At 40.7% G+C, this 24,807-nt stretch overlaps 1 protein-coding gene across 1 annotated transcript in view; it reads left to right on the top strand.

Annotated features, from left to right (window-relative positions):
- The window catches only part of LOC137284041 (xanthine dehydrogenase/oxidase-like), a 37,467-nt gene that overhangs the window by 2,159 nt on the left and 10,501 nt on the right, over positions 1 to 24,807 (top strand). Inside the window, exons 2-24 of the mRNA XM_067815699.1 lie at positions 3,683 to 3,735; positions 4,148 to 4,317; positions 4,511 to 4,671; positions 5,797 to 5,953; positions 6,260 to 6,506; positions 7,045 to 7,118; positions 7,676 to 7,825; positions 8,371 to 8,476; positions 8,972 to 9,120; positions 9,252 to 9,359; positions 13,410 to 13,476; positions 14,233 to 14,333; positions 15,088 to 15,240; positions 16,207 to 16,329; positions 16,957 to 17,052; positions 19,128 to 19,185; positions 19,687 to 19,836; positions 21,612 to 21,691; positions 21,965 to 22,074; positions 23,144 to 23,248; positions 23,358 to 23,436; positions 24,028 to 24,145; positions 24,392 to 24,472. Coding sequence (XP_067671800.1) covers positions 3,683 to 3,735; positions 4,148 to 4,317; positions 4,511 to 4,671; positions 5,797 to 5,953; positions 6,260 to 6,506; positions 7,045 to 7,118; positions 7,676 to 7,825; positions 8,371 to 8,476; positions 8,972 to 9,120; positions 9,252 to 9,359; positions 13,410 to 13,476; positions 14,233 to 14,333; positions 15,088 to 15,240; positions 16,207 to 16,329; positions 16,957 to 17,052; positions 19,128 to 19,185; positions 19,687 to 19,836; positions 21,612 to 21,691; positions 21,965 to 22,074; positions 23,144 to 23,248; positions 23,358 to 23,436; positions 24,028 to 24,145; positions 24,392 to 24,472 — 2,696 coding nt within the window. The remainder of the gene's footprint in view (positions 1 to 3,682; positions 3,736 to 4,147; positions 4,318 to 4,510; positions 4,672 to 5,796; positions 5,954 to 6,259; positions 6,507 to 7,044; positions 7,119 to 7,675; positions 7,826 to 8,370; positions 8,477 to 8,971; positions 9,121 to 9,251; positions 9,360 to 13,409; positions 13,477 to 14,232; positions 14,334 to 15,087; positions 15,241 to 16,206; positions 16,330 to 16,956; positions 17,053 to 19,127; positions 19,186 to 19,686; positions 19,837 to 21,611; positions 21,692 to 21,964; positions 22,075 to 23,143; positions 23,249 to 23,357; positions 23,437 to 24,027; positions 24,146 to 24,391; positions 24,473 to 24,807) is intronic.

Below are 24,807 nucleotides of genomic sequence, written 5' to 3'. Positions count from 1 at the left end.
AGAACATACTGATGACACAGCGTGGTCATAATTGGTGAAAAACTGGGATTCAAACCCAAGATCTTAGGATACTGACAGGAAACGCAAACTTTAGAATCCCTTCCACATGGTAACAGATATAATAGATTTTGTCTGGCCTGGGCCCTTTCCTACCCATTCCTACTGTAGCGCTACGGCAGTCGTAAGTCTATCTGTCTTCAGCGTTGGAGTTACGATCACCTTTGCGCTACGATTCCCTTGAGGATCACAACACATTGTGCAGCTGACGTAGAAAAGGTTGGTAGAAAGTGACGGCCGAGACCATCATACCATACGGCACCCAATCTCTTATGCAATCTAAGCGTGGTTCACAAGTGAAGACATCCGCCAAAGTGTTTGTGTCTGTCAGTCTTCCCTCCTTGAAACATGATCTCCACCTGCTCGTTCGTGCCCCGTCATGACCGTAGATGTCCCACTTCAATCAGCAGGTTTAAACATTATTATGAAATGAATAGCATTTAATTTTTTCTTCTAAATCTGCTTGATATACCTGAACATTCAGAACATATCAATTACGACCATCCCATTGCAGTTAGTGAGATCAGAAATTGGTAAAGAAATATTGCGCAATCAAGCCTGTGTATGTTAGCTCAGTGGCTGGTCCCGTCACTTGTTAAAATCCGACCGCTTGTCATCGACTCGCTCGTTAACGTGAGCGTTAACTTTTATACTTGCCCTGACATACCTGTCGGTATATAGTCTTCATTTCTGAATCCACTTAACCATCGGGATTAATGCATTGTATTCTGTGTTTACACACTATGCTTCACCAGATCGACACCAGACACAGTAAACACCGCAGTCAATGTATTTCTGTGTCAGCGCGTTGCCGAGATACCATTATGATTCTAGGTCACTCCCCACACTGCCGCAGTTAGATGAATGTTTATCTTTAGCCAGCGTGACAAGAGAGCAAGCAAATTACTCTGTAAAGTAGATGTTTCAACAACGCGCATCCCCCAAGACACAATAACGATAAGCACTGGCGCTGTAAGTGCCTTAACTGTTGGAAAAACGCTGACATGACGAGATTTACTACTTTTGAAAAAACTTTGGAAAAAAGTATCCCCAAAACAAAAACAACAAAAAAAACAAACAAACAAAACAAACAAACAAACAAAAACAAAACAAAACAAAACAAAAAAGCCAAAAAACAAACCAAACCAAAACAAACAAAACGAAATCAAAAACAAAAACAAAAAACCCAAAACAACAACAAAAAAATCATACCTCATTGATGGTAGTTTCTTTAAACGATAGCGATTACAACACAGACCCATTAGGTAAATATTCACGAACACGACCTATACATATGTGTGCGACAGGACTAGGTCAGTCACGCGCAAACTACAGACCTTAACGTTTGTTCTTCAACGGCCAATGGCTTATTGAAGATGCGTGTAGGTGAAAACAACAGTCGTGATAGAATTAGGTGTACAATGTAATAGAAGCAGAAACACAGATATACATGCATAATTCGTAAGCAACACGTTACACATTACTTGTTTCAATATGCAATAGCTGTATGGATTCCATGCGATAGACAAATAAAACAAAACTATGGGAACGCCCTACAATATGATAGTCACATGCAAACTTAAATGTGGTGAGACTATTTTTTACTCTAACATAAATGCAAGTTTTTGTGTGCTTAATGGACACTTTGTACATCAAGAACATAAGGTGTAGCACATGGATCAGTATTGTATGGAATACTGTAAGCGACATTCCATAGTATTGGCCTATTGCAAGTGAAATGAAACATTGTCATAAACAGAAAAACAAGAACCTCACCAGCACCGGGTTTTCTTCTAACGATTAGTTACAACAGCGCAATGCATGTGGAAGACAGACTTCCTCATGTAGCTTGTGGCAACTGTGCACTAGCAGTTGTGAATAGGTCTTGAAGTGCTTGGAACCCTTGATACTTTTCTGGGTATTACAAAGTGAGGTTTGTTCTGTACTGTACTAGTGGCCTGGAACCTGTCCCTCCGTCTGTGAATGAGACCGAAAGAAACATGAAGACGGTGAACAACACTTTAAACGGATTCACCATCCTGTAATCATGCAATGGCCCTGCTTCTGTCGTGGGACCTGACGGTGTGTGCTGTGGCATAGTGAAGGGTTTGGGTAGCTTCAGAGGTGTCTCTAATATTACCACATACCACATACGCCAGGCTGTTATGCTCAGGTGTTTGAATCAAGAACGGTGCTGGTGTGTTTCAGCACCCATGTTTTTCGCTGTTTTGACATTGGTTCATTTCACTCAAACCCAGCTTAAATTGAATCAACAGAATTTACTGATTCCCAGCAGATTCTAACTCGTTGTTTAAAGTGCCTATTCAGCTCACCGAAATTTACATTTATCTTAAACTATAAATGAACTGAGTTTGTATATGGCCATCAAATTGCAGGGGGTTCCCATACCTTGTGTTTGTAGTTATATAAATCTACCAGGTGTAGGGGCCTTGGTTTATTTCACCCTCCAGGACGCTGCGGTATCAGACGCTCGTCTATGGCGAAAATAATAACAATATGTACAGGCATTCTAATAACGAACATATACAAAAGAATCCCTAGCATTCACTCATTCATTCATTCATTCATTCATTCATTCATTCATTGTCTCCTATTTTCAATGGTCCGTATATAGGTACGGTACGTGCTCGTCCATTCATCACATGCTTTCATTCTTTGCCCTGCCTTAAGTATCCAAAAAGAATTGCTGCAATCAATCACATTACTCTAATTTAAAGTATTGCTTTGGCTATTTATAGCAATTAGATCACCAAAGTTCATAGTACTATGCATTTGAGACTAACGACACACACTGACACAACTATCAGTTATATCCAAATGATTTTACATGATCATTAAATTGATGAAATGTCCAAATTACCCCAGAATGTGATATGTCCAAGAAAATTCACATGAAATATCAGCCATCTGACGATTGGATGTCGAGTGACCACAAATCTTGTAATGTATCAGGTATACAGCTTAGCTGATTACCCAACATGACCACACAGACAAAAGCGCTTACGTAGGGAAGGGACGCGGTTATTCTATTGTGTTGTTTCATTCCAATTCTGTCCGTGTAGTAAATATTTTGGATCAACATCTGTTCTTTGAAAATGTCTAGGTTTCATTTATAATTCACACGTGTGGCCGGAACCTTTTTCAGAGGGTCACGTAACATATGAGTAGTAAGGTGTCAGTCGGATGACGTCACTTTGGGGTTTGTGTTACGTATTGAGCGATCAAGAGAGAGCGATGAACAGAATATGCATCAATTGTATTCTGACATGGTGAGATGTTAGGTTGTGTAAGGAACTGACAACTGTGCACATACCTATTAAATTGCACTTATCTTATAATCCATTGCTTGTCATTCTGAACTCCATCGGTTCCCAATTGCGCAGATCGATGCTCATGCTATTGATCACTGTACTGTCTGTTCCAGACTCGACTATTTACTGACCGCCCCCATATAGCTGGAAAATTGATGAGTGCGGCGTAAAAACTAAATTCCCTCAATCATTCTGAACTCTGTACGACATGGATGTATGCCATGCGTAGTGATCCCTGAAAGTCCTCTCTGTGTACATTTTCTTCATGTCAGTATTCATTTGGTGTTTCACAGGACGGAGGACATCAGCCCCATCAACTTCTCCATCAACGGACACCAGCATACAGGTATGCTTCACACAGACAGATCATGTTATTTCTTCCCGGTTTTGCAATCACTATTGCTCGAAGGCAAAAGACCAAGGGCAAGTCAATGTTCACATCATGTTCAGACTTACTGGAGTATACTGTAAGGTCAAAATAGCAAATGATGCTTCTTGTTTAGAAATGTCCTTCAGAGTCCTACCTTTTGAAAGGTTGTCACGCAAACTTGGACGTTGTAAGCTTGATGACAAATGTCTCACTGCGGTCCTGGCCATCTGTTCCCGTTAGTCGCATCTTGAGATAAGCATCAGTTGCTGACGATCAATTCTAACCCTGATCGTCCCGGATGTAAAGTATAGAACAATATTGCATTATTATTAATGCACCGAAAGAAAGTAAAGAGACGATATGCATGTCTGGGTTTGTTTGACAATAGTGACCGGCGAATATGACTTGACGACAACCCTCAACGACTACATTCGTGACGGCGCGGGTCTGCCAGGGACCAAGGTGATGTGTAAGGAGGGAGGGTGTGGCTGCTGCGCTGTCACCGTCACCAAGACAGACCATAGCACCGGGAAGGACACATCGTTTTCTATCAACTCTGTAAGTGTAGGAAACCACTGCTTTATTGAAGTACAGTTGTATCTTTGCATGTCCAAACCAAACCAACGCTTATATCAACAAGTGAACCTTCATGTAAAGGAAGTTAATAAGGTCTAAGTTGTAAATGTTAGCATTTACAGCATCGTTCAAGGCGGCTCGGTGCATTACTCATATTCTCCGTTGTCTTTTCCAGTGTCTGTGTCCCCTCTACTCTGTGGACGGCTGGAAGATCACCACAACGGAGGGTCTGGGGAACTCCAAAGATGGATTCCACCCAATACAGAAGAGAATCGCAGAGTTCAACGGCACTCAGTGTGGCTATTGTACACCAGGGATGGTCATGAATATGTATGGGTAAGTCAGGGTTCTGTACACAGGGATGGTCATGAATATGTATGAGTAAGTCAGGGTTCTGTACACAGTTATGGTCATGAATATGTATGAGTAAGTGACGGTACTGTACACAGGGATGGTTATGAATATGTATGAGTAAGTCAGGGTTCTGTACACAGTTATGGTCATGAATATGTATGAGTAAGTGAGGGTTCTGTACACAGGGATGGTCATGAATATGTATGAGTAAGTCAGGGTTCTGTACACAGTTATGGTCATGAATATGTATGAGTAAGTGACGGTACTGTACACAGGGATGGTTATGAATATGTATGGGGAAGTGAGGGTACTGTACACAAAGATGGTCGTGAATATGTATGGGGAAGTGAGGGTACTGTACACAGATATGGTCATGAATATTTATGGGTAAGTGGGGGTACTGTACACAGTTATTGCCGTGAATATTCATGGTATGTGAGGATACTGTACACAGCTATGGTCATGAATATGTTTGGGGAAGTCAGGGTTCTGTACACAGGGATTGTCATGAATATGTATGGTAAGTGAGGGTACTGTACACAGGGATGGTTATGAATATGTTTGGGGAAGTGAGGGTACTGTACACAGATATGGTCATGAATATGTATGGGGAAGTGAGGGTACTGTACACAGATATGGTCATGAATATTTATGGGTAAGTCAGGGTTCTGTACACAGGGATTGTCATGAATATGTATGGTAAGTCAGGGTACTGTACACAGGGATGGCCATGAATATGTATGGTAAGTGAGGGTACTGTACACAGGGATGGTTATGAATATGTATGTTTAGGTGTGGTTACTGCGTACAGGAATGATCATATATATGCACGGTAAGTGTGAGTGAGTTTATTTTTACGCGACACTCAGCAATATTCCAGCTATATATCGGCCGTCTGTAAATCCGAATCTGACAAGAAAATCCAGTGATCAACACCATGACTCTGCACGAGGGTGGCCGTGAATATGAATTGATTGGGGCATGCCGTGGCAAGTGCGGGTAGTGTTCACCAGTAAGTTTTTAAGATTGTAAGGGTTAATGTGGTTACTGTGAAAAGGCTCTTTTAAAAGGCTAAGAATATTGTACTTTGAAACATCAACATTTCAGAATCTTACAGAAGAACGCTACCCCTACTGAGGCGGAAATCGAGGATCAGTTTGGCGGCAACATCTGCCGATGTACCGGGTACAGGCCTATTCTCGACGCCATGAAGTCTTTCGCTAAGGATTCCACCATTCCTGGAGCGTCATGCATTGACATTGAGGCAAGTCGGTTTGCATATCACAGTGCAGAGAGAAGCAATGAAACACTGCAATATTTCATATCGCATTCTAGGTAACCCATTGTTATCATTCAGGACAGGACTGAAAAATCGTTAAATATACTGGCTTTGAGCCACGCGCATTTTTTATGATTAGAAAAAAATATATAAAAGAAACTTACTGAGGTCTACTGAGTCTACATCTCTCTTAACTGACTCTTAACTGAATATTTTGTACGATGGTCTGTATGTGAGTGCTATGCCGGTGTGAAGTTCCTGATTCCTGACTGACTTGTGTTTAATTTGCAGGATCTGAAGATCTGTCCCCGAACTGGCAAAGCTTGTGAAGGACATGGCGACTCGTCCAACGGATCCTCTGCTAATGGAAGTTCTGCCAATGGCTCCAGTGCTAATGGGTCTTCCAGTAGTGTCGGGTTCCTGGTCAAGACGGGTGGAAAGAGTTGGTACCGACCCCAGACTCTCAAGAACCTGGTTCGAATTTTTCAAACCAACAAAGGAGCAAAGATTCGACTTGTGCATGGAAACACTGCGTCTGGTGAGGCTTTAAGTAGTGGGTGAGTCCGTGGTGAGGCTACGGGGAGGGGTGTCGGCACACATTTACCACTGTGTGGAAACACACGTACACTGACAAGATGGATACTCGGCATTCCCTCCTTAACCTTCATTTCCTATAATGACTCCTTACAGTGTGATGCAGAGATACACTAAAGATAATGCTGAGACAGTTGACAAGTATAAAGAGTAAAATTGACTGGGGCGTACATCTTCAGATGTTGAGTATGTGTTGTATGATATTGAACGAATGTAAATTTATTTTACTAAAAGAGACAACTGATTGTGTGACACCTAAAAAAAAAAAAATTCACAATGCTTGATAAGTTTTTCCCGCAATTAAAAAGACCTTGGTATAATTTCAGTTCACTTGTTTTATCTTGAACATACATTCTATGGTTACATTAAGAACGTCTGCAATGTGTTTGCGTACAACGTGCCACTATTTCTGTTTCTTGATTTGGAGGAACATGTTTCTGAAGAGTATGTCACATGATCAGTATGATCTACTCGTGTTTCAGGCATATACAAGAATGAAGGTCCTTTCGACGTGTTTGTGGACCTACACGACGTAAAGGAGCTCTACAAAATCGAGGTATTGTCTTTTTATAACAAACTAGAATAGATTCAATGTCAGTCTTGGGAGGCTTTCTAGGTAACATGACCAGTGATTGACATTATAAATAGCGACCCGCGCAATGATGACAAATGATGCCAACATATCATCAGTGCTTTAGTACCAGAGCCCTGACCGGACTGATGGTGGATGCAGCCACATTGCGTGACATAATTGGTCCGTTGAGACCGTGTCCATCTTATCGAGTACACGCTTCCATATTAAGGCCATGTATATACTGATATATCGAGACATCCCTAGTGTCTGACGCAACAACCCCTCGCTCATCAGTCCTTGCCGGGCGCACGTGACATACGTGTCTATCCGTACTAAGGTTACTGTAAAACCTCTGATCCCGTTATCGCCACAGTTTTATATGCTAACGTCATATCACCATATGTTAAAAAATGTTCTTCAGTCAGACTTACAAGTGCCAAACTGCAAGCATACAAGGCACATATGCCACTGCCCTTATTTACTGAAACCATTTCAATATATTTTCAAGGCAAAATACTAACATTCATTTTGTGATTTAGTCTTCTCCCAAAAGTTTCCGGTTCGGGGCTGGCCTGTCCATCTCCGACCTGATCGAAGCCCTGCAGAAGAGGGCCGACGACAAGGGCTACAGCTACTTCAACGGCATCGCCAACCACCTCCTCATGATCGGCAACGTCCTCGTTAGAAATGTAATCGTCGGCTTATATTTGTGTTTTAAGCTTTTTATTCACTGCTAGTGCATCTTTGAAGAGCATTTAGATGTGGAAGGCACAAGAAAAGCCAGATTTATGGATGACAACTTCTTATTGTGGATGACACAGCGTTTCGGAGCGTATGCTTGCGCCTGTGAAGGAGCAAGCATACGCTCCGAAACGCCGTTTTATCCACAGTAAAGAAGTTTGCATCCATAAATCTAGCTTTTCTTACACTGTCATTATCTTTATATGAAATGCCAGTCCAAGTGAACGCATAAATAAAAGTAATGCATTGGTGCCATTGTAATGACAATAATTAGAATGTTTGCATGTGTAACCACATCCGTAAATGGGGCATTTGGCTCATGTGAGACCGTTATGAAACTGTTTTGAAAGTGTAACATGAAGTCTCCAAAAATGGCAAAATGTGTCTGTTTGAGAGATGCAAAGCATGAGCAACAAAAACATAAACCTGTGACTGATTGAATGTAGGAATGCTAGTCTTCGAGCAACCCTGAATAATGTTTTATCAACTCCAGGCCGGGTCTTGGGCTGGTAATCTGATGATCAAGAACGGCCACCCTGACTTCCCCTCCGATGTCTTCACACCACTGGAGGCCGCAGGGGCCAAGATATACATCCTGGGTGAGTACACTGACAGGTGCTCTAAACGTTCTCTGTACCTGTACACCCCCCGAGTGCTGACATGTATAGATTACAATAGCCACAAATACCGTTTATTTTCGTCATTTATGCAGGAGTGTATTGTAGGATGTCTCTCAGTCCCTGAATCACATTATTTTCCCTACTGCCTAGCCCTTCCTGCAGAGCTAAAGCGCTAGATGAAGCAGGACTAGATTTACTCAGGTTCAGGTCTTAATCTCTGGTCTTCCCTCCACTCCGTATCAATTGAAATTGGTTAATTTGTTACAATGAAAATTAGGTTCAGAGACTAAGCGTTAGTCAAAGGGGTATTGTTACCTCGAAAGTTATCCTGGATTCCTGTCATAATGTTTGGAGTAATGTCATATTTGTGATTTAGTTTTTGCTGGTATCAAAATATAAGTGCCTTTAGGAAGCAAGTTTGTGCATTCAAACCTACACTTTTGTTTGACGTGGTGTTATGTTGTGCATGTTCAGACAGTAAGGATGGGAGTGTCAAGTCTCAAACTTTGACCAACCTCGCCCGCAACTTGGACATGACGGGGAAGATCATAACGTCTGTGGAGTTGTTCAAGCAGGTGGACAAATACAGATTCCGGTCTTACAAGATCATGCCAAGATCACAGGTTTGTTACTTCCATCTGTAAAGATAAAGGTACATTTCAGTGATGTGATACCCCTAATTAAAGTTAATCCAGTAAACATTAAACATTCCAATGTGTTGTTTGTTAACGTATGTGCTACACTCATCTTCCAGAATGCCCATGCTTACGTGAATGCTGCGTTCAGGGTCACTATCGAGCCATCGAAATTCCAAGTGCTCGGAAAACCTTCCCTGGTGTATGGCGGAATTGATAAAAACACGGTGAGTTATAGCAGTAACGTCAGTGAACGTCGTTATGGCAGCAGCAGTGGTCGTTGAAGTATAAGTTGTGGTAGAAGTTATAGAAGTGATACAAGCAGTTGTAGAAGTGATAATACAAGTAGTTGTAGAAGTGAGAATACAAGTAGTTTTAGAAGTGAGAATACAAGTAGTTCTAGAAGCTGACAATGCAAGTAGTTGTAGAAGTGATAATACAAGTAGTTGTAGAAGTGCTTATGTAAGTAGTTGTAGAAGTGAGAATACAAGTAGTTGTAGAAGTGATAATACAAGTAGTTGTAGAAGTGATAATACAAGTAGTTGTAGAAGTGATAATACAAGTAGTTGTAGAAGTGAGAATACAAGTAGTTGTAGAAGTGAGAATACAAGTAGTTGTAGAAGTGATAATACAAGTAGTTGTAGAAGTGCTTATGTAAGTAGTTGTAGAAGTGAGAATACAAGTAGTTTTAGAAGTGAGAATACAAGTAGTTGTAGAAGTGATAACGCAAGTAGTTGTAGAAGTGAGAATACAAGTAGATGTAGAAGTGATAATGTAAGTAGTTGCAGAAGTGATAATGTAAGTAGTTGTAGAAGTGATAATACAAGTAGTTGCAGAAGTGATAATACAAGTAGTTGTAGAAGTGATAATACAAGTAGTTGTAGAAGTGATAATACAAGTAGATGTAGAAGTGATAATGCAAGTACTTGTATAAGTGATAATGCAAGTAGTTGTAGAAGTGATAACACAAGTAGTTGTAGAAGTGATAATGCAAGTAGATGTAGAAGTGATAATACAAGTAGTTGTAGAAGTGATAATACAAGTAGTTGTAGAAGTGATAATGCAAGTAGTTGTAGAAGTGATAATGCAAGTAGTTGTAGAAGTGATAATGCAAGTAGTTGTAGAAGTGATAATGCAAGTAGTTGTAGAAGTGATAATACAAGTAGATGTAGAAGTGATATTGCAAGTAGTTGTAGAAGTGATAATACAAGTAGATGTAGAAGTGATAATACAAGTAGTTGTAGAAGTGATAATGCAAGTAGCTGTAGAAGTGATAATGCAAGTAGTTGTAGAAGTGATAATGCAAGTAGTTGTAGAAGTGATAATGCAAGTAGTTGTAGAAGTGATAATACAAGTAGTTGTATAAGTGATAATGCAAGTAGTTGTAGAAGTGATAATACAAGTAGATGTAGAAGTGATATTGCAAGTAGTTGTAGAAGTGATAATACAAGTAGATGTAGAAGTGATAATACAAGTAGTTGTAGAAGTGATAATGCAAGTAGCTGTAGAAGTGATAATGCAAGTAGTTGTAGAAGTGATAATGCAAGTACTTGTAGAAGTGATAATACAAGTAGTTGTAGAAGTGATAATACAAGTAGTTGTAGAAGTGAGAATACAAGTAGTTGTAGAAGTGCTTATGTAAGGAGTTGTATAAGTGATAACACAAGTAGATGTAGAAGTGATAACACAAGTAGTTGTAGAAGTGATAATGCAAGTAGTTGTAGAAGTGATAATACAAGTAGATGTAGAAGTGATAATACAAGTAGCTGTAGAAGTGATAATACAAGTAGTTGTAGAAGTGATAATGCAAGTAGTTGTAGAAGTGATAATACAAGTAGTTGTAGAAGTGATAATGCAAGTAGTTGTAGAAGTGATGTTGCAAGTAGTTGTATAAGTGATAATACAAGTAGATGTAGAAGTGATAACACAAGTAGTTGTACAAGTGATAATAAAGTAGTCGTAGAAGCTGATAATACAAGTAGTTGTAGAAGTGATAATGCAAGTAGTTGTAGAAGTGATAATACAAGTAGATGTAGAAGTGATAATACAAGTAGCTGTAGAAGTGATAATACAAGTAGTTGTAGAAGTGATAATGCAAGTAGTTGTAGAAGTGATAATACAAGTAGTTGTAGAAGTGATAATGCAAGTAGTTGTAGAAGTGATGTTGCAAGTAGTTGTATAAGTGATAACACAAGTAGATGTAGAAGTGATAACACAAGTAGTTGTAGAAGTGATAATGCAAGTAGTTGTAGAAGTGATAATACAAGTAGATGTAGAAGTGATAATACAAGTAGCTGTAGAAGTGATAATACAAGTAGTTGTAGAAGTGATAATGCAAGTAGTTGTAGAAGTGATAATACAAGTAGTTGTAGAAGTGATAACGCAAGTAGTTGTAGAAGTGATAGCGCAAGTAGCTGTAGAAGTGATAACGCAAGTAGTTGTAGAAGTGATAATGCAAGTAGTTGTAGAAGTGATGACACAAACAGTTGTAGAAGTGATAATACTAGTAGTTGTAGAAGTACCAGAAGTCGTTATGGCACCGGTGATGGCTGTGGAAGTAGACGTTCTAGTAGCAGTTGTTGTAGTAGTAGTAGTGGTAATAGAAGTATTTGTAGACGTTAGAGGTGGTATAAACATTTGCAGGGTGCCTGTAGTCAAAACTGTAATGCAGTGGTGAGATATTTGTAGTGCTGTAGGAGATGAAGCAGCCGTTGTGACAGTGGTAGTGGCATTAGATGTAGTAACAACTTTACATTCTGTGTTGGTAGTGATGTAGGTAACATCATCAGTAGAGGTAAGAGCACCAAAGAGAATGTTTCTGTGTTAGTGGAGGTGGTAGTGATGTAGGTAACACCATCAGTAGAGGTAACAGCAGCAGGAAGAATGTTTCTGTGTTAGAGGAAGTGGTAGTGATGTAGGTAACACCATCAGTAGAGGCAGCAACAGGAAGAATGTTTCTGTGTTAGAGGAAGTGGTAGTGATGTAGGTAACACCATCAGTAGAGGCAGCAGCACTAGTGAGAATGTTTCTTTGTTAGAGGAAGTGGTAGTGATGTAGGTAACACCATCAGTAGAGGCAGCAGCACTAGTGAGAATGTTTCTGTGTTAGAGGAAGTGGTAGTGATGTAGGTAACACCATCAGTAGGGGCAGCAGCACTAGTGAGAATGTTTCTGTGTTAGAGGAAGTGGTATTGATGTAGAAAACACCATCAGTAGAGGCAGCAGCACTAGTGAGAATGTTTCTGTGTTAGAGGAAGTGGTAGTGATGTAGGTAACACCATCAGTAGAGGTATCAGCACTAGTCAGAATGTTTCTTTGTTAGAGGAAGTGGTAGTGATGTAGGTAACACCATCAGTAGAGGCAGCAGCACTGGTGAGAATGTTTCTGTTTTAGAGGAAGTGGTAGTGATGTAGGTAACACCATCAGTAAAGGTAACAGGAGCAGGAAGAATGTTTCTGTGTTAGAGGAAGTGGTAGTGATGTAGGTAACACCATCAGTAGAGGCAGCAGCACTAGTGAGAATGTTTCTGTTTTAGAGGAAGTGGTAGTGATGTAGGTAACACCATCAGTAGAGGTAAATGGAGCAGGAAGAATGTTTCTGTGTTAGAGGAAGTGGTAGTGATGTAGGTAACACCATCAGTAGAGGCAGCAGCACTAGTGAGAATGTTTCTGTGTTAGAGGAAGTGGTAGTGATGTAGGTAACACCATCAGTAGAGGCAGTAGCACTAGTGAGAATGTTTCTGTGTTAGAGGAAGTGGTAGTGATATAGGTAACACCATCAGTAGAGGCAGCAGCACTAGTGAGAATGTTTCTGTGTTAGAGGAAGTGGTAGTGATGTAGGTAACACTATCAGTAGAGGCAGCAGCACTAGTGAGAATGTTTCTGTGTTAGTGGAGGTGATAGTGATGTAGGTAACACCATCAGGAGAGGTAACAGCACCAGGGAAAATGTTTATATGACTAGGACCGTACTGTAGACACTCCAGTGAGATACTGAACTTCAACGGGCATTTGCAACACATATTGCAATACGAATATGCACCTTATACGTAAGCAGTATGGTTCCAACATCAGATCTTCGTATCTGAAAAAGGACAGGATGCTATAGTCGTTATCAAGCCAGTGATACACAACGGGATGTACAAGGAGAATATATACATAAAGAATATCTGCGTTTTATGTACAACCTTTGCTCTTCTTCATCATACCAACTTCTAGCTTCTAAATGCCACTCACATAAAACATCTTCATATCCGTCATGTTTCACTTTGTTCTCACAGATACATGCCACGAAGACAGAGGAGTTCCTGACAGGGAAGTGTCTGACGGATCCTGCAGTCCTGCGCGGTAGGGGGATATTACTGATATTCTATTTTATTTACTTCGTTAACGGCAGATATTTCTTACACTGTGATATCAGTTGCATTATTTTACGTAGCTGTTTATTATTATAAACTGGACAGTTCTTAATTTGACACATATTGTGTTTCCGGCAATGTGTACAAAGGTGAGTGTGTACGGTAGTGATAATGTAGAGAATGATTCAGATTATTATGTCTAAGAAAACAAGTGTTAACTTTAAATGACGTGTATCCACTGTATATCCCCAAAACAATAAAAGGCCACCGAGAAATTTATTCGTGTTCCACAAATATCCAGTTTTCACCCATCTAAAAGAGCCAGTCTACAAGTGGAACGCAGTGCATTCTGTTTCCCTTTCTCCGTCTCTTAGAGAAGATCTTTCATGTGAACCCTGACCACATAATCTAATTTACTGTTCCGTAAGTTCGTAAACTTCCTTATTGCATAGAGTCAGATGGTATTCTGAAACGTCAGGAGTGGGTGAGCAATCACGGTTTAGCAATATGCCAGCAATATCATGGCGTGGAACACCAGAAATGGGCTTCGAAGTTTGTATCCATATGGGGAATCAAACCCAAGTCGTCGGTGCGAGGAACACACATTCTATAAAGTGCACCTGGCTATTTGGTATGAATTATCTTTAACTTAAAACATCTACTATTTATCATATTTGTGAAAGCATCTATCATACCGACCCTCACATACGTCATATATCATTGTGATTACTTTGTCATTCAATAGGTGCCCTGGAATCTCTTAAAGCAGAGTTGAACCCCGACTACGAGGAAGTGCTAGCAAGCGTTGAGTTTCGGAGAAACCTGGCTGTCAGTCTCTTCTACAAGGTAAGAACATGGAGTGTTTCTCTGGTATTTGGGAATAGAGAGTTCTCCATAGGCATCCCATAGGCCAATAACAACGAAGCTGTTGCCTGAAGGACTGGACTGTCCACTGGTGGAACATTGTTGGAAACAGAACCTAGCCGCGTTTAATGACTTGAACGTGTTCAGTGAATAGAGGAGACAAAACTTATATTCCCATGTCAGTGTTAACTTATGTTTCGGCAGTAATAACAGGGCTACTCCTGCTAATGTATTGAAGACAAAAACGCCATTTTATCTATGACATTTAAACTGGTCGGGCGTAATGCCCAACACTATCTGCCCCAAGCCAGTGGCAACTTGTGTCTTCAGGGCTAATTCTCATGTTCATGTATAGACATGAACAAGAAAAACGCGATTTCAATGTGTGTGTGACAAGGTGTGGGAATGTTCGAAGGACCCTAAGTCTATTCAACTGTACAACCAAACTCTTTGACCCGTGAAGGTCCCGGGGTAGAAGAGGCCTTCAGCAACCCATGCTTGCCATAAAAGGCGATTCAGCTTGTCGTAAGAGGCGACTAACGGGATCGGGTGGTCAGGCTCGCTGACTTGGTTGACACATGTCATCGGTTCCCAATTGCGCAGATCGATGCTCATGTTGTTGATCACTGGATTGTCTGGTCCAGACTCGATTATTTACAGACCACTGCCATATAGCTGGAATACTGCTGAGTGCGGCGTAAAACTAAACTCACTCACTCACCAAACTCTTCTTCAGTTCATCCTCAACATATGCGAGTCCAAGACGCCGTTGAAGTCCGGTGGGGTCCTTCTAGAACGTCCAATATCCAAGGGCCAGAGAGAGTTCCCAGAGCAAAAGGCGGAATGGCCTCTCAAGCAGCCAATGCCAAAACTTACTGCCCCATTGCAGGTGCGTGTATACTTACACCCTGTCGCGAACTGGAATAGATATAAATATAGAATTGTACATGTACAGTGCCTCCATAATCAGCTTCATTAGACGTTATAGTGACAGTTCAAATATTGCTGAACGTGGCGTATGATAACAAACACTCACACATATTTGGAATTTATTGTGACAGTATTAACGTATGCATCGGGTGGTGTTCTTACTTCAAACGTGACTCTGTTACTGTGCACCCGTCCGATTCACCATAAAAGTAGCACGTTGGCTGACAGGTCTGGCACCGATCTGTACCTTTGGGCTACAAGAACCAGGATACGTATTTGATCCGTTCCTTCATCCAACCATCCCAGTCGGCTAGGACACATCCCATTGGTCACACTGTTTAAGGCGCCAGGCTAGTGATTCAGGGATTTGAAGGAGTGGAGTCGACCCCACTTGTGAATGGGTGTAAAAACCTATGTGCATACTCTTCCAGTGTTGCGTACACCACGCAACCATGAGCGCGTGAAAGAACCCACGAATCCCCTGGTGAATGACCAGATGCGATATGAATACGCGCAGTAACTTAGGCAAAGAACTGTGACAATGCGTCCCAGTCCACCCAGCTATGAATGGGTACCTTGTAAGGTGGAAATGCTATACAAACTTGGTGCGCACAATGGCTGCAAGAGTTGTATGTTCCTCAGAGTGTTGAGACTGAAAATTACGATTCGCCTCTGAGCTGGATCTTGGCGGCATACAATTATTAGTATGTATATAAGTGGTCCTTGTAGCCTGTACTTCATCTTCCTTGCATTAATTGTCAGAATCAAGTATTCACTTGTCACATCATTGTGCTTCATCTTGCTTGTATTTACTTCCAAGTCAAATATTCGCTCTTCAAACCATTGTACTTTATCGTGCTTGTATTGGCTGTACGAATCACGGATTCACTGGTCACGCCATTTACGTATTTAATGTTTCATCTAGGCTTCTGGTGAGGCAGAGTTCATCAATGACATGCCGTCCTCGTCAAAGGAATTGTGTGGATCTTTCGTCCTGACGTCTGTTGGCTGTGGAACTATTGACCACATCGACCCTTCGGAAGCATTGGTAAACAACTCTTATGTTTATGAAATTCCATATTGTACCTGTAAGTTAGGGTAGCATTCCCACTGGTTAAATGGAAGAAACATACTATACGATGGGTTGTCGTGAAACACACCTTCAGTTCAACTAAAATGAAAAGTTAACATTTCTTGACAAGACGTGGCAGAATCAGTGTACACCTCCATGAACTTACTGCAGAATGTATCCATGACACAGAGAGATTACTGTCGCAACACCATTAAACCTTAAACACACAATCATGAATTGAGAAGACAGTCCGAGATCTGGAAGCCACAGCAAGATCCTCCTGACCGTGGTCCAAGAAGGAGTCCAAAGAGGACCATGCTTTACGGCATGGTTCATGGTCACCTTTTTGTGTACTCTTCACGTCCCGTTTTAGTATAACCAGGATACAACACGTTAGAGTTACCTTGGGTTTTCAAAGCATAATACACATCCCCACTGGTCATATAAAACGTGGGTTGTGTTTGTTCAAATAGAGCTGCTTGTATATTTGTCCAAAATGCGAGAGAATTTGTGATTCGGCGTATGCTTTTGTGTGAGTATGCATGTTTCATAAAGTAATTACTGGAGGGACGTAAAGCCTAACTATTCTGTTTGAACACGCAGCTGATGCCGGGGGTTGTCGACTTCATCACAGCCAAAGATGTAGTCACGAATAACGTCATGCCAAGTTTTCCTGGGATGCAGTTCGTCCCAGAAGAGGTAAGTACGGTTGAATGTCTCTAGACACAAAATGAGCAATTCGTTTCACGAGTAATCCTCCAAACGAATTAGTTCACGTATGTTTTTCGCATCTTGTGACCAAGATATCAGTATTCTCCTGGTACAGAGATGCAGTCATCGCCACTGTGACAAATTTAATACCGTTTTGTGCCTTCATCCATTGACGCCTTCCGTAAATTAGGACCAAAATACGTTTTTACAGATTACAAACAAACCATGTTTGCCTAAAAAAAAAAACATTTTGAATTTTATACAAACAGTGGTGCCTTTTCGTCTCCAGTTCGTTAGTCAAAATTTAGAAATTTCTGTTCAGGAGCAAAATAATAATAATAAGAGGAATACTGTACAGTTGTATGATGACACATTTCTGAAACAGTGACTGCCTTACTTACTACCAACGGCACTGGACAACAACTGGATATATTACGGATTATTCCACTGCAAGGCTATACAAAATCACTATTATGGATGACAACTTCTTTAATTCTCATCCACCTAACGAAGGGGCCAGAATTAGCCTTGAAACGTCGTGTTAAAAGAATTAAAGAAGTTGTCATCCATAATAGTGTCTTGTATTACCTCACCAACTTCTAAATGCCTTTGAAGAATTTTATACAAAATCAATTAACTTCTATAGTATGGCTACCTCAGCCAGTCCCTTTTCCGGAAGCTAATGGTCCAACCTTACAACGCCACAAACTGTCAGCCGCTTGAAAATACCCTTGATCACGTTGAGCAAAAGGTCTACATGTTAGACACTCAATAGTACAACACATGGTCAGTGATCATTATTGGATGTATGTAGATTCAAAGAACACAAACATCTTATATAAAATCGTTCAATCACAGCTACCTGGTAGTTCATTCTGCAATGAGGGCTCCCTGAAAACTGCTTATTAAACTATGGGCTTGGTGTAGTGTAACATGCTAATCGACATATATTGCGTACCATTGTTAGGGAAAACATTACTCTTGGTATATGAGCAGGCTGAATTATCCGACATACTCTCATATATTGCGTACCATTGTTAGGGAAAACATTACTCTTGGTATATGAGCAGGCTGAATTATCCGACATACTCTCATATATTGCGTACCATTGTTAGGGAAAACATTACTCTTGGTATATGAGCAGGCTGAATTATCCGACATACTCTCATATATTGCGTACCATTGTTAGGGAAAACATTACTCTTGGTATATGAGCAGGCTGAATTATCCGACATACTCTCATATATTGCGTACCATTGTTAGGGAAAACATTACTCTTGGTATATGAGCAGGCTGAATTATCCGACATACTCTCATATATTGCGTACCATTGTTAGGGAAAACATTACTCTTGGTATATGAGCAGGCTGAATTATCCGACATACTCTCATATATTGCGTACCATTGTTAGGGAAAACATTACTCTTGGTATATGAGCAGGCTGAATTATCCGACATACTCTCATATATTGCGTACCATTGTTAGGGAAAACATTACTCTTGGTATATGAGCAGGCTGAATTATCCGACATACTCTCATATATTGCGTACCATTGTTAGGGAAAACATTACTCTTGGTATATGAGCAGGCTGAATTATCCGACATACTCTCATATATTGCGTACCATTGTTAGGGAAAACATTACTCTTGGTATATGAGCAGGCTGAATTATCCGACATACTCTCATATATTGCGTACCATTGTTAGGGAAAACATTACTCTTGGTATATGAGCAGGCTGAATTATCCGACATACTCTCATATATTGCGTACCATTGTTAGGGAAAACATTACTCTTGGTATATGAGCAGGCTGAATTATCCGACATACTCTCATATATTGCGTACCATTGTTAGGGAAAACATTACTCTTGGTATATGAGCAGGCTGAATTATCCGACATACTCTCATATATTGCGAGTCAAGCAAACACGACAATTCTGTACACTGAATTGTACACTTTTTAGCAAGAATCAGCGCCGGTTAAGTTAATTCATTTCAGTTTCAGTTACATCAAAAAGAAAGTATATAGTCTGAATTTATACATGTACCGTTCTACTTGCAGCTGTTTTGCAGTGGGGAAGTGAAATACTCGGGGCAATCACTTGGGTTCATAATTGCTGGTGAGTGAACGTCATTGGAGTATATTTGGAAAGGCAAGGACATACAAGAAAGGGAAATTGTGCAACAAATGTTCACCAATAAACGGTCTGGCTGCGCATTGTAAATGTGATATTATACATACTGGTTCCCGTCATCGACGTTTACGACAGTTAGTGGGTTACGCACGTGAAAATCTGTTGTTAGGTCAACAGGGGGGAGGGGGTTCTATGGGTATACAAGTCATTTCTATCACAAAGTACACGACGGGTCGGCGTAGCTGCTAACACCGTTATCAAACAAGCGACATACAGTACTGTAGGTAAGGTCCTGTAAGGCATTTATGTAAGGGTAGAGTAATATTTGTACACCTGACGTACAGGACGATAATGCTGATGATGTTTATTTAACATACTAGGGGTGATTCGGACAAACCGATAATTAAAATGAGGGCGAACCGTTGACCACCCGTACAGCACCATGTGACGCAAAAATCCATATGCGCCAGAGTGTGTTTTCTCCAGAATCCCAGACACTCGCTGATGCAGCAGCAGACAAGGTCAAGGTCACTTACAAAGATGTCAAACCCGCCATCGTGACCATCGAAGACGCCATTAGAGAGGAGAGTTACCATGCCAACCCTATGGTGGATCATAAAAGCGGAGATCCTGAAGGTAAGGACGACCGTGGCCATGGTTACCATATCCATTCATCAATAGTTACTGCCATAGGGTTGCGGGGATTGCACCACGTGCAAAATCCGTGGCCAATCCGTCTGCACAGTCTATACTCCAGCATATCATATTTGATGAAAAGGGTTGTTTAAATAGATAAAATAAACTAGTGGGCAAAAGAAAGTGAACACCCTCATTAATGATCGATAAAATCAATGCAAAACATGCAATCACTATGGAACATGGTGATTCGACTTTAATCTGTGAAAAATACTCGCTGTCAGTGTCACACCAGGCAGCGACGTACAGTCTTTGCCCATTGTAACCTACGACGCCGATGTTCCTGGGTGACCACGATGTTCCTGATTTCCACGCAGCTCTGATACCTGCTGCACGTAGACATCATAACACGGTACTTCGACTGTTGAGATTTTTTAGAGCTGTTGCCACCGTGTCCGTTCCCGTGATGAACCGGTTTGAGCAGATGACGAGTACGTGCATTGCGGTCTTCCGTCACACGTGGTCTGTCTGATCGTGGTCTGCCTGATCGTGGCCTGTCTTGGGTGCTGCCCGTCAGTCTGTAACGTTGGAGCAGCCTGACGATGGTACCACGTGTACAGCTCGGTGACCTGGCACAATGGCTGTTGTTGGGGCCCGTCTGCCTCATACCTATGATACTCCCTTTCTGTCTTACGCTGTTAACCAGTGGTTTCCTGTCAGTTGAGATGTGTGACCACCGATTCCGTGCCCTATTGTACCAATTCTCAATTTTGTAATATCTCCGAGATGCACGTGCATGGTTGCGTTGAGGTTTGCTAAAAATGCGTATGTTATGTTGACAGACACAACCAAAATTTGATTGTAAGGACTTAAATTAATTAAGGAGTTAAGGAGCCTTTTTCGACCACCCAATAAAATGCCTGTACGTCCAGAGCCTCTGAAGCAAAGATAGCAAACGATTGATATTCCATGTCATGAATTGTGAAGTGAGTTGTGTGTCTGATGTAACCACCCCGGCAGCCGTACTTATTGTATTTTATTTTATGGTGATTTTAGTGAACTTTAATTTGCTGCAATTAAACCATCAAGCTTCTGACTGAATGCTCACATAAGGTCATGTAAACAGTTTAATGTGCTTCTATAAGCACCATTATTATGAAGTTGTTTACCAAGTATTGCATAATGAAAAAAAGTGGATGTTGCGATATCAATGACGAGGTGCATGTACTATGCATACAAATATAGAAAAAAATGTACATCTTCTAAATATTTATACCATAATATCAGACTCCGTCTTGCTAACAAAACCCATGCCGATGCGCTCTGTAAAAAAATAACCCAAGTTGTCACTTTGTTCTGCTTGTCTAATGGCCACAGTTATGAAATAAACCTGTCTGTCTGCCTGTCTGATTTATGACTTAAAATGGAATATGACTGTTGCATTAATATGTATGTAAGACGTTTAGGTACAATTGCATGCACGTTCATTTGATTCTCGGACTGACAAATGAATCGGCAACATTGACCAGTTAGCCTCAGACCAACACGTCTGTGAGATGTGTCTCTTTGCAAGGGTAGTCTGTTTGCTGGTACCACTATTATGCTATACATTAGCCCCATCGTTGTCAGCAGCAGCCCTGTAGCATTCCGCAAAGTAGTACGGTTGTCATTTTCAGCGTTAGGAAACTGGATTCAAAGTATATTAAAGTCATTTATTATGGGTAAGGGGTAACACAATGGTAAGTTAAAGAGTGATGAAACATGTTTCACTCCAGATGCACTGAGCAAGGCTTCTCGCAAACTGACAGGCGAGTGCAGACAAGGGGGCCTTTATCATTTCTACATGGAAAATAACGTAAGTTGTTGATATATTTATTACAAACTCTCATGAATTCAGATTCTCACGTACAGATTGTTAACATGGTTATACTTAGCCGAGTGTCATGGAAATACTTTGATCTGAAACTAGCCTGAATCTAAGCTGCCTAGAACCGCACATGATGTGTCTTCAATGTGGGACGAACACTGACAAGAACTAACTTAGTTAACTCCACCAGATATTTGCAACAATATTCCATATACATATGTGTTACTTCATGAAATGCATGTGTTTCATTGCTTCCTACAGGTGGCGCTGGCAGTCCCCGCTGAAGACCGTCTAGACGTGTACACTTCCTCCCAAGGCACGGACCCTGTCCAAGCAGTCCTCGCCACAGTCCTGGACAAACCCCACAACTAGTACGTAGCAGACACATTTCGTTTTCAGTTTTTAAAAAATCAGTAAACACCTGAAACACCCTTAGGGTGCACGTATGAACACAAAATAACAAAGAAATGTCGAAGTAGGGACAGCCAGGTTTTATGTGATGCATACAAATTGTATGAGTTTGTTTTAATGACAGCAATGTAGGTGCAACGTTATGCGATGACACAAATAATGACATTAATTATCCACAGTTCTAATCGAACATCACTAGGCCTACAGGCAGATTTAATGACATAAATCAGTCCACATGGAATAATACACTGGATTTATTTAGATATTCAGCTTGTATCACCTTCGGATTTGATACTGTTACCAAGAAAGCCATTCTGTATTTGACTTGAATATCTATACCTAGTGGCAATACATGATACATGGGAGTGACAATAGATGATAGATGTGAGTGGCAATAGATGATATATGTAAGTGGCAATAGATGATATATGTGAGTGGTTGAGATGCCTGGTAAAAGGAGTGAATAAGTATGTTAAGATTTAAAGTCAGCAATATTTGAGCCATATAGTGACTACAACTACTACTATTCAATGCAATCCATCATGGAAAACACTCTCAAACACTCCGGAGCCTGAAAGTTATCAGAAAACTTTATATAATAGTGTCGAATATTATTGTGTATCTGAGGTAAAAACTCGAACGCATTTTGTAAACTGGAGGAGTGTACACAAGAAATAATCCCTGTCTTTCATGATCTTGCCATAGAAACATTTTTGATTATTTTTTTTCAACCACCTACATAGAACGCAGGAAAAAGAATACTGACCGAGCTCCCATTGCAACTGTAAAGCATTACAAACACGCACTTTAATGAGATATGAAATCTACTGATCCACCTGGACAATCTACAATGTATATGCAAACCCTGGTTTGAGACTTGAGTTCCTTATCTCGCAGAAATGAAGACCATTTTTGTTTTTACAATTGTTTCCTAATATTACTTTTCTCTTTGGTTCAGGCCAGCCAATAGCTTTTGTCAATAGTAAATAAACGCAGCATGTAAGACGTTATCTATGTTTCTGTATTCAGTTTCAACGTGTGCACTCCTCGAGTGGGTGGGGCATTCGGTGGTAAAGTGTTTGCCTCCCTCTTTGTTTCTGCTGCAGCTGGTGTTGCCGCTTACAAACACAACAGGTGAGCATGTACCTGATTACGCTGACTTGAGCAGATATTATACTGTTATAATTTCACAACTGTATTGTTATATCGATTGAATTAAACAACTAATGGTGATTATTCCCAGGCCGGTGAAATGTAATGTTGGCCTGTCGACGTCTATGAGAATGAACGGGAAAAGACCTGCTGTGTTAGCGAAGTATGAGGTAAGTAGATTGCGACAGTATCTTGTCACCTGTGGGAGTAGGTTGGGGTATGGTGAATCTAGTCCAAGTTACCCCCTTTGTTGTGTCATGGTCGGGTGTTCGTGATCCCAAACTGCCTCATCGTCTTGATAGCTGGGTCGTCAGAACTACTGCCCTGCCCTAAGTTCTGAAAAGGGTCTTCGCACGATACGTTGTATCAGCTTCACGATCACCTAAAGGTGCGAATTAAGCAATTTTTGTCCCTTATCTTCCTGGCTCATCCCTTTGTCACCTATAGAAATACCGTTTCATGAATGTTTTCGTGCACGATTTACGGGGAATATACAGTTAGTTTCATAAGTAGCCACACAAGATGTGTGTCATATTGAGCTTTACACTTTGAGTTTGTTACAACCGAAGTTGTAGATGTAATGAAATACGAGATTCAGAACATTCCCGTTTGTTGAGAAACAAAGTGGTGCTTAAGACATTTTCATAGAGACTAACATCAACTTGTACTTAAACAGTCGCGTGACATACTTGGCGTACATGCCTAGAATATAGTGTGTTTTCTCCTATGTGGACCTTGGATAATTCTGACTTCTATAACAGGTGGGATTCGACGACAGCGGCCGCATCAACGTCATCTCTTTCGAAATTTACGCTAATTGTGGCCACACTGCAAACTTTGCCCTCATATTTCACGAAATCCTAACTCACATTGACCAAGGTAAGTTTCTTCACAGACAATAAGTACGTCTGATATTGTCTGATATTGTCTTACTTGGTTTGGCGTTCTCTTGTACTGTTTTATCTAAACGTCGTCGTTAGATGTTGTGAACTTATGTATGGCAATATGTCTAGCCTTCAGTAACCATGCAGGCTTGTGAATTAAAGTTCAACAGTTTTCAAGAAAGAATCCGTTTTTCCTAAACGACTGTTTGGTCAGACACATACGTTTTTTCACCTTTTCCAGGTTACCACATACCCAACTGGAGAGTGAAAATAATTCTTTGTAAAACCAACAGAGCGCCCGCAAATCCAATGCGTGGACCAGGTATTATAATTCATACTTATGTTGTTGTGTGGAAAGACGTCCTATGATTATATTGAATCTTTCACGGATGATGGACATTTCATATGAAATATTTACACTGCTATTTCATCACAATGGTGTTAGGGGCTAGGGTTCGCTCATCACGTTGAAGACACGGGTTTGATTCTTCACATGGGGGCAATATGTGAATCCCGTTTCTGGTGCCCCCCGCCGTGATATTTGCTTCAATATTGAATATTAAAGGCAACGTAAACAAATTTACTCCGTCACTCCCAATGCTGTTTTTCTCTTACCCTTGTAACGACATACCATATCTGGAAGTATATAGTGTTATC

This window comes from Haliotis asinina, chromosome 5, assembly GCF_037392515.1.
Source record: "Haliotis asinina isolate JCU_RB_2024 chromosome 5, JCU_Hal_asi_v2, whole genome shotgun sequence".
Lineage (NCBI taxonomy): Eukaryota > Metazoa > Mollusca > Gastropoda > Lepetellida > Haliotidae > Haliotis > Haliotis asinina.
The sequence above is the reverse complement of the archived record's forward strand: the minus strand, read 5'-3'. Positions and strand labels throughout refer to the sequence as shown.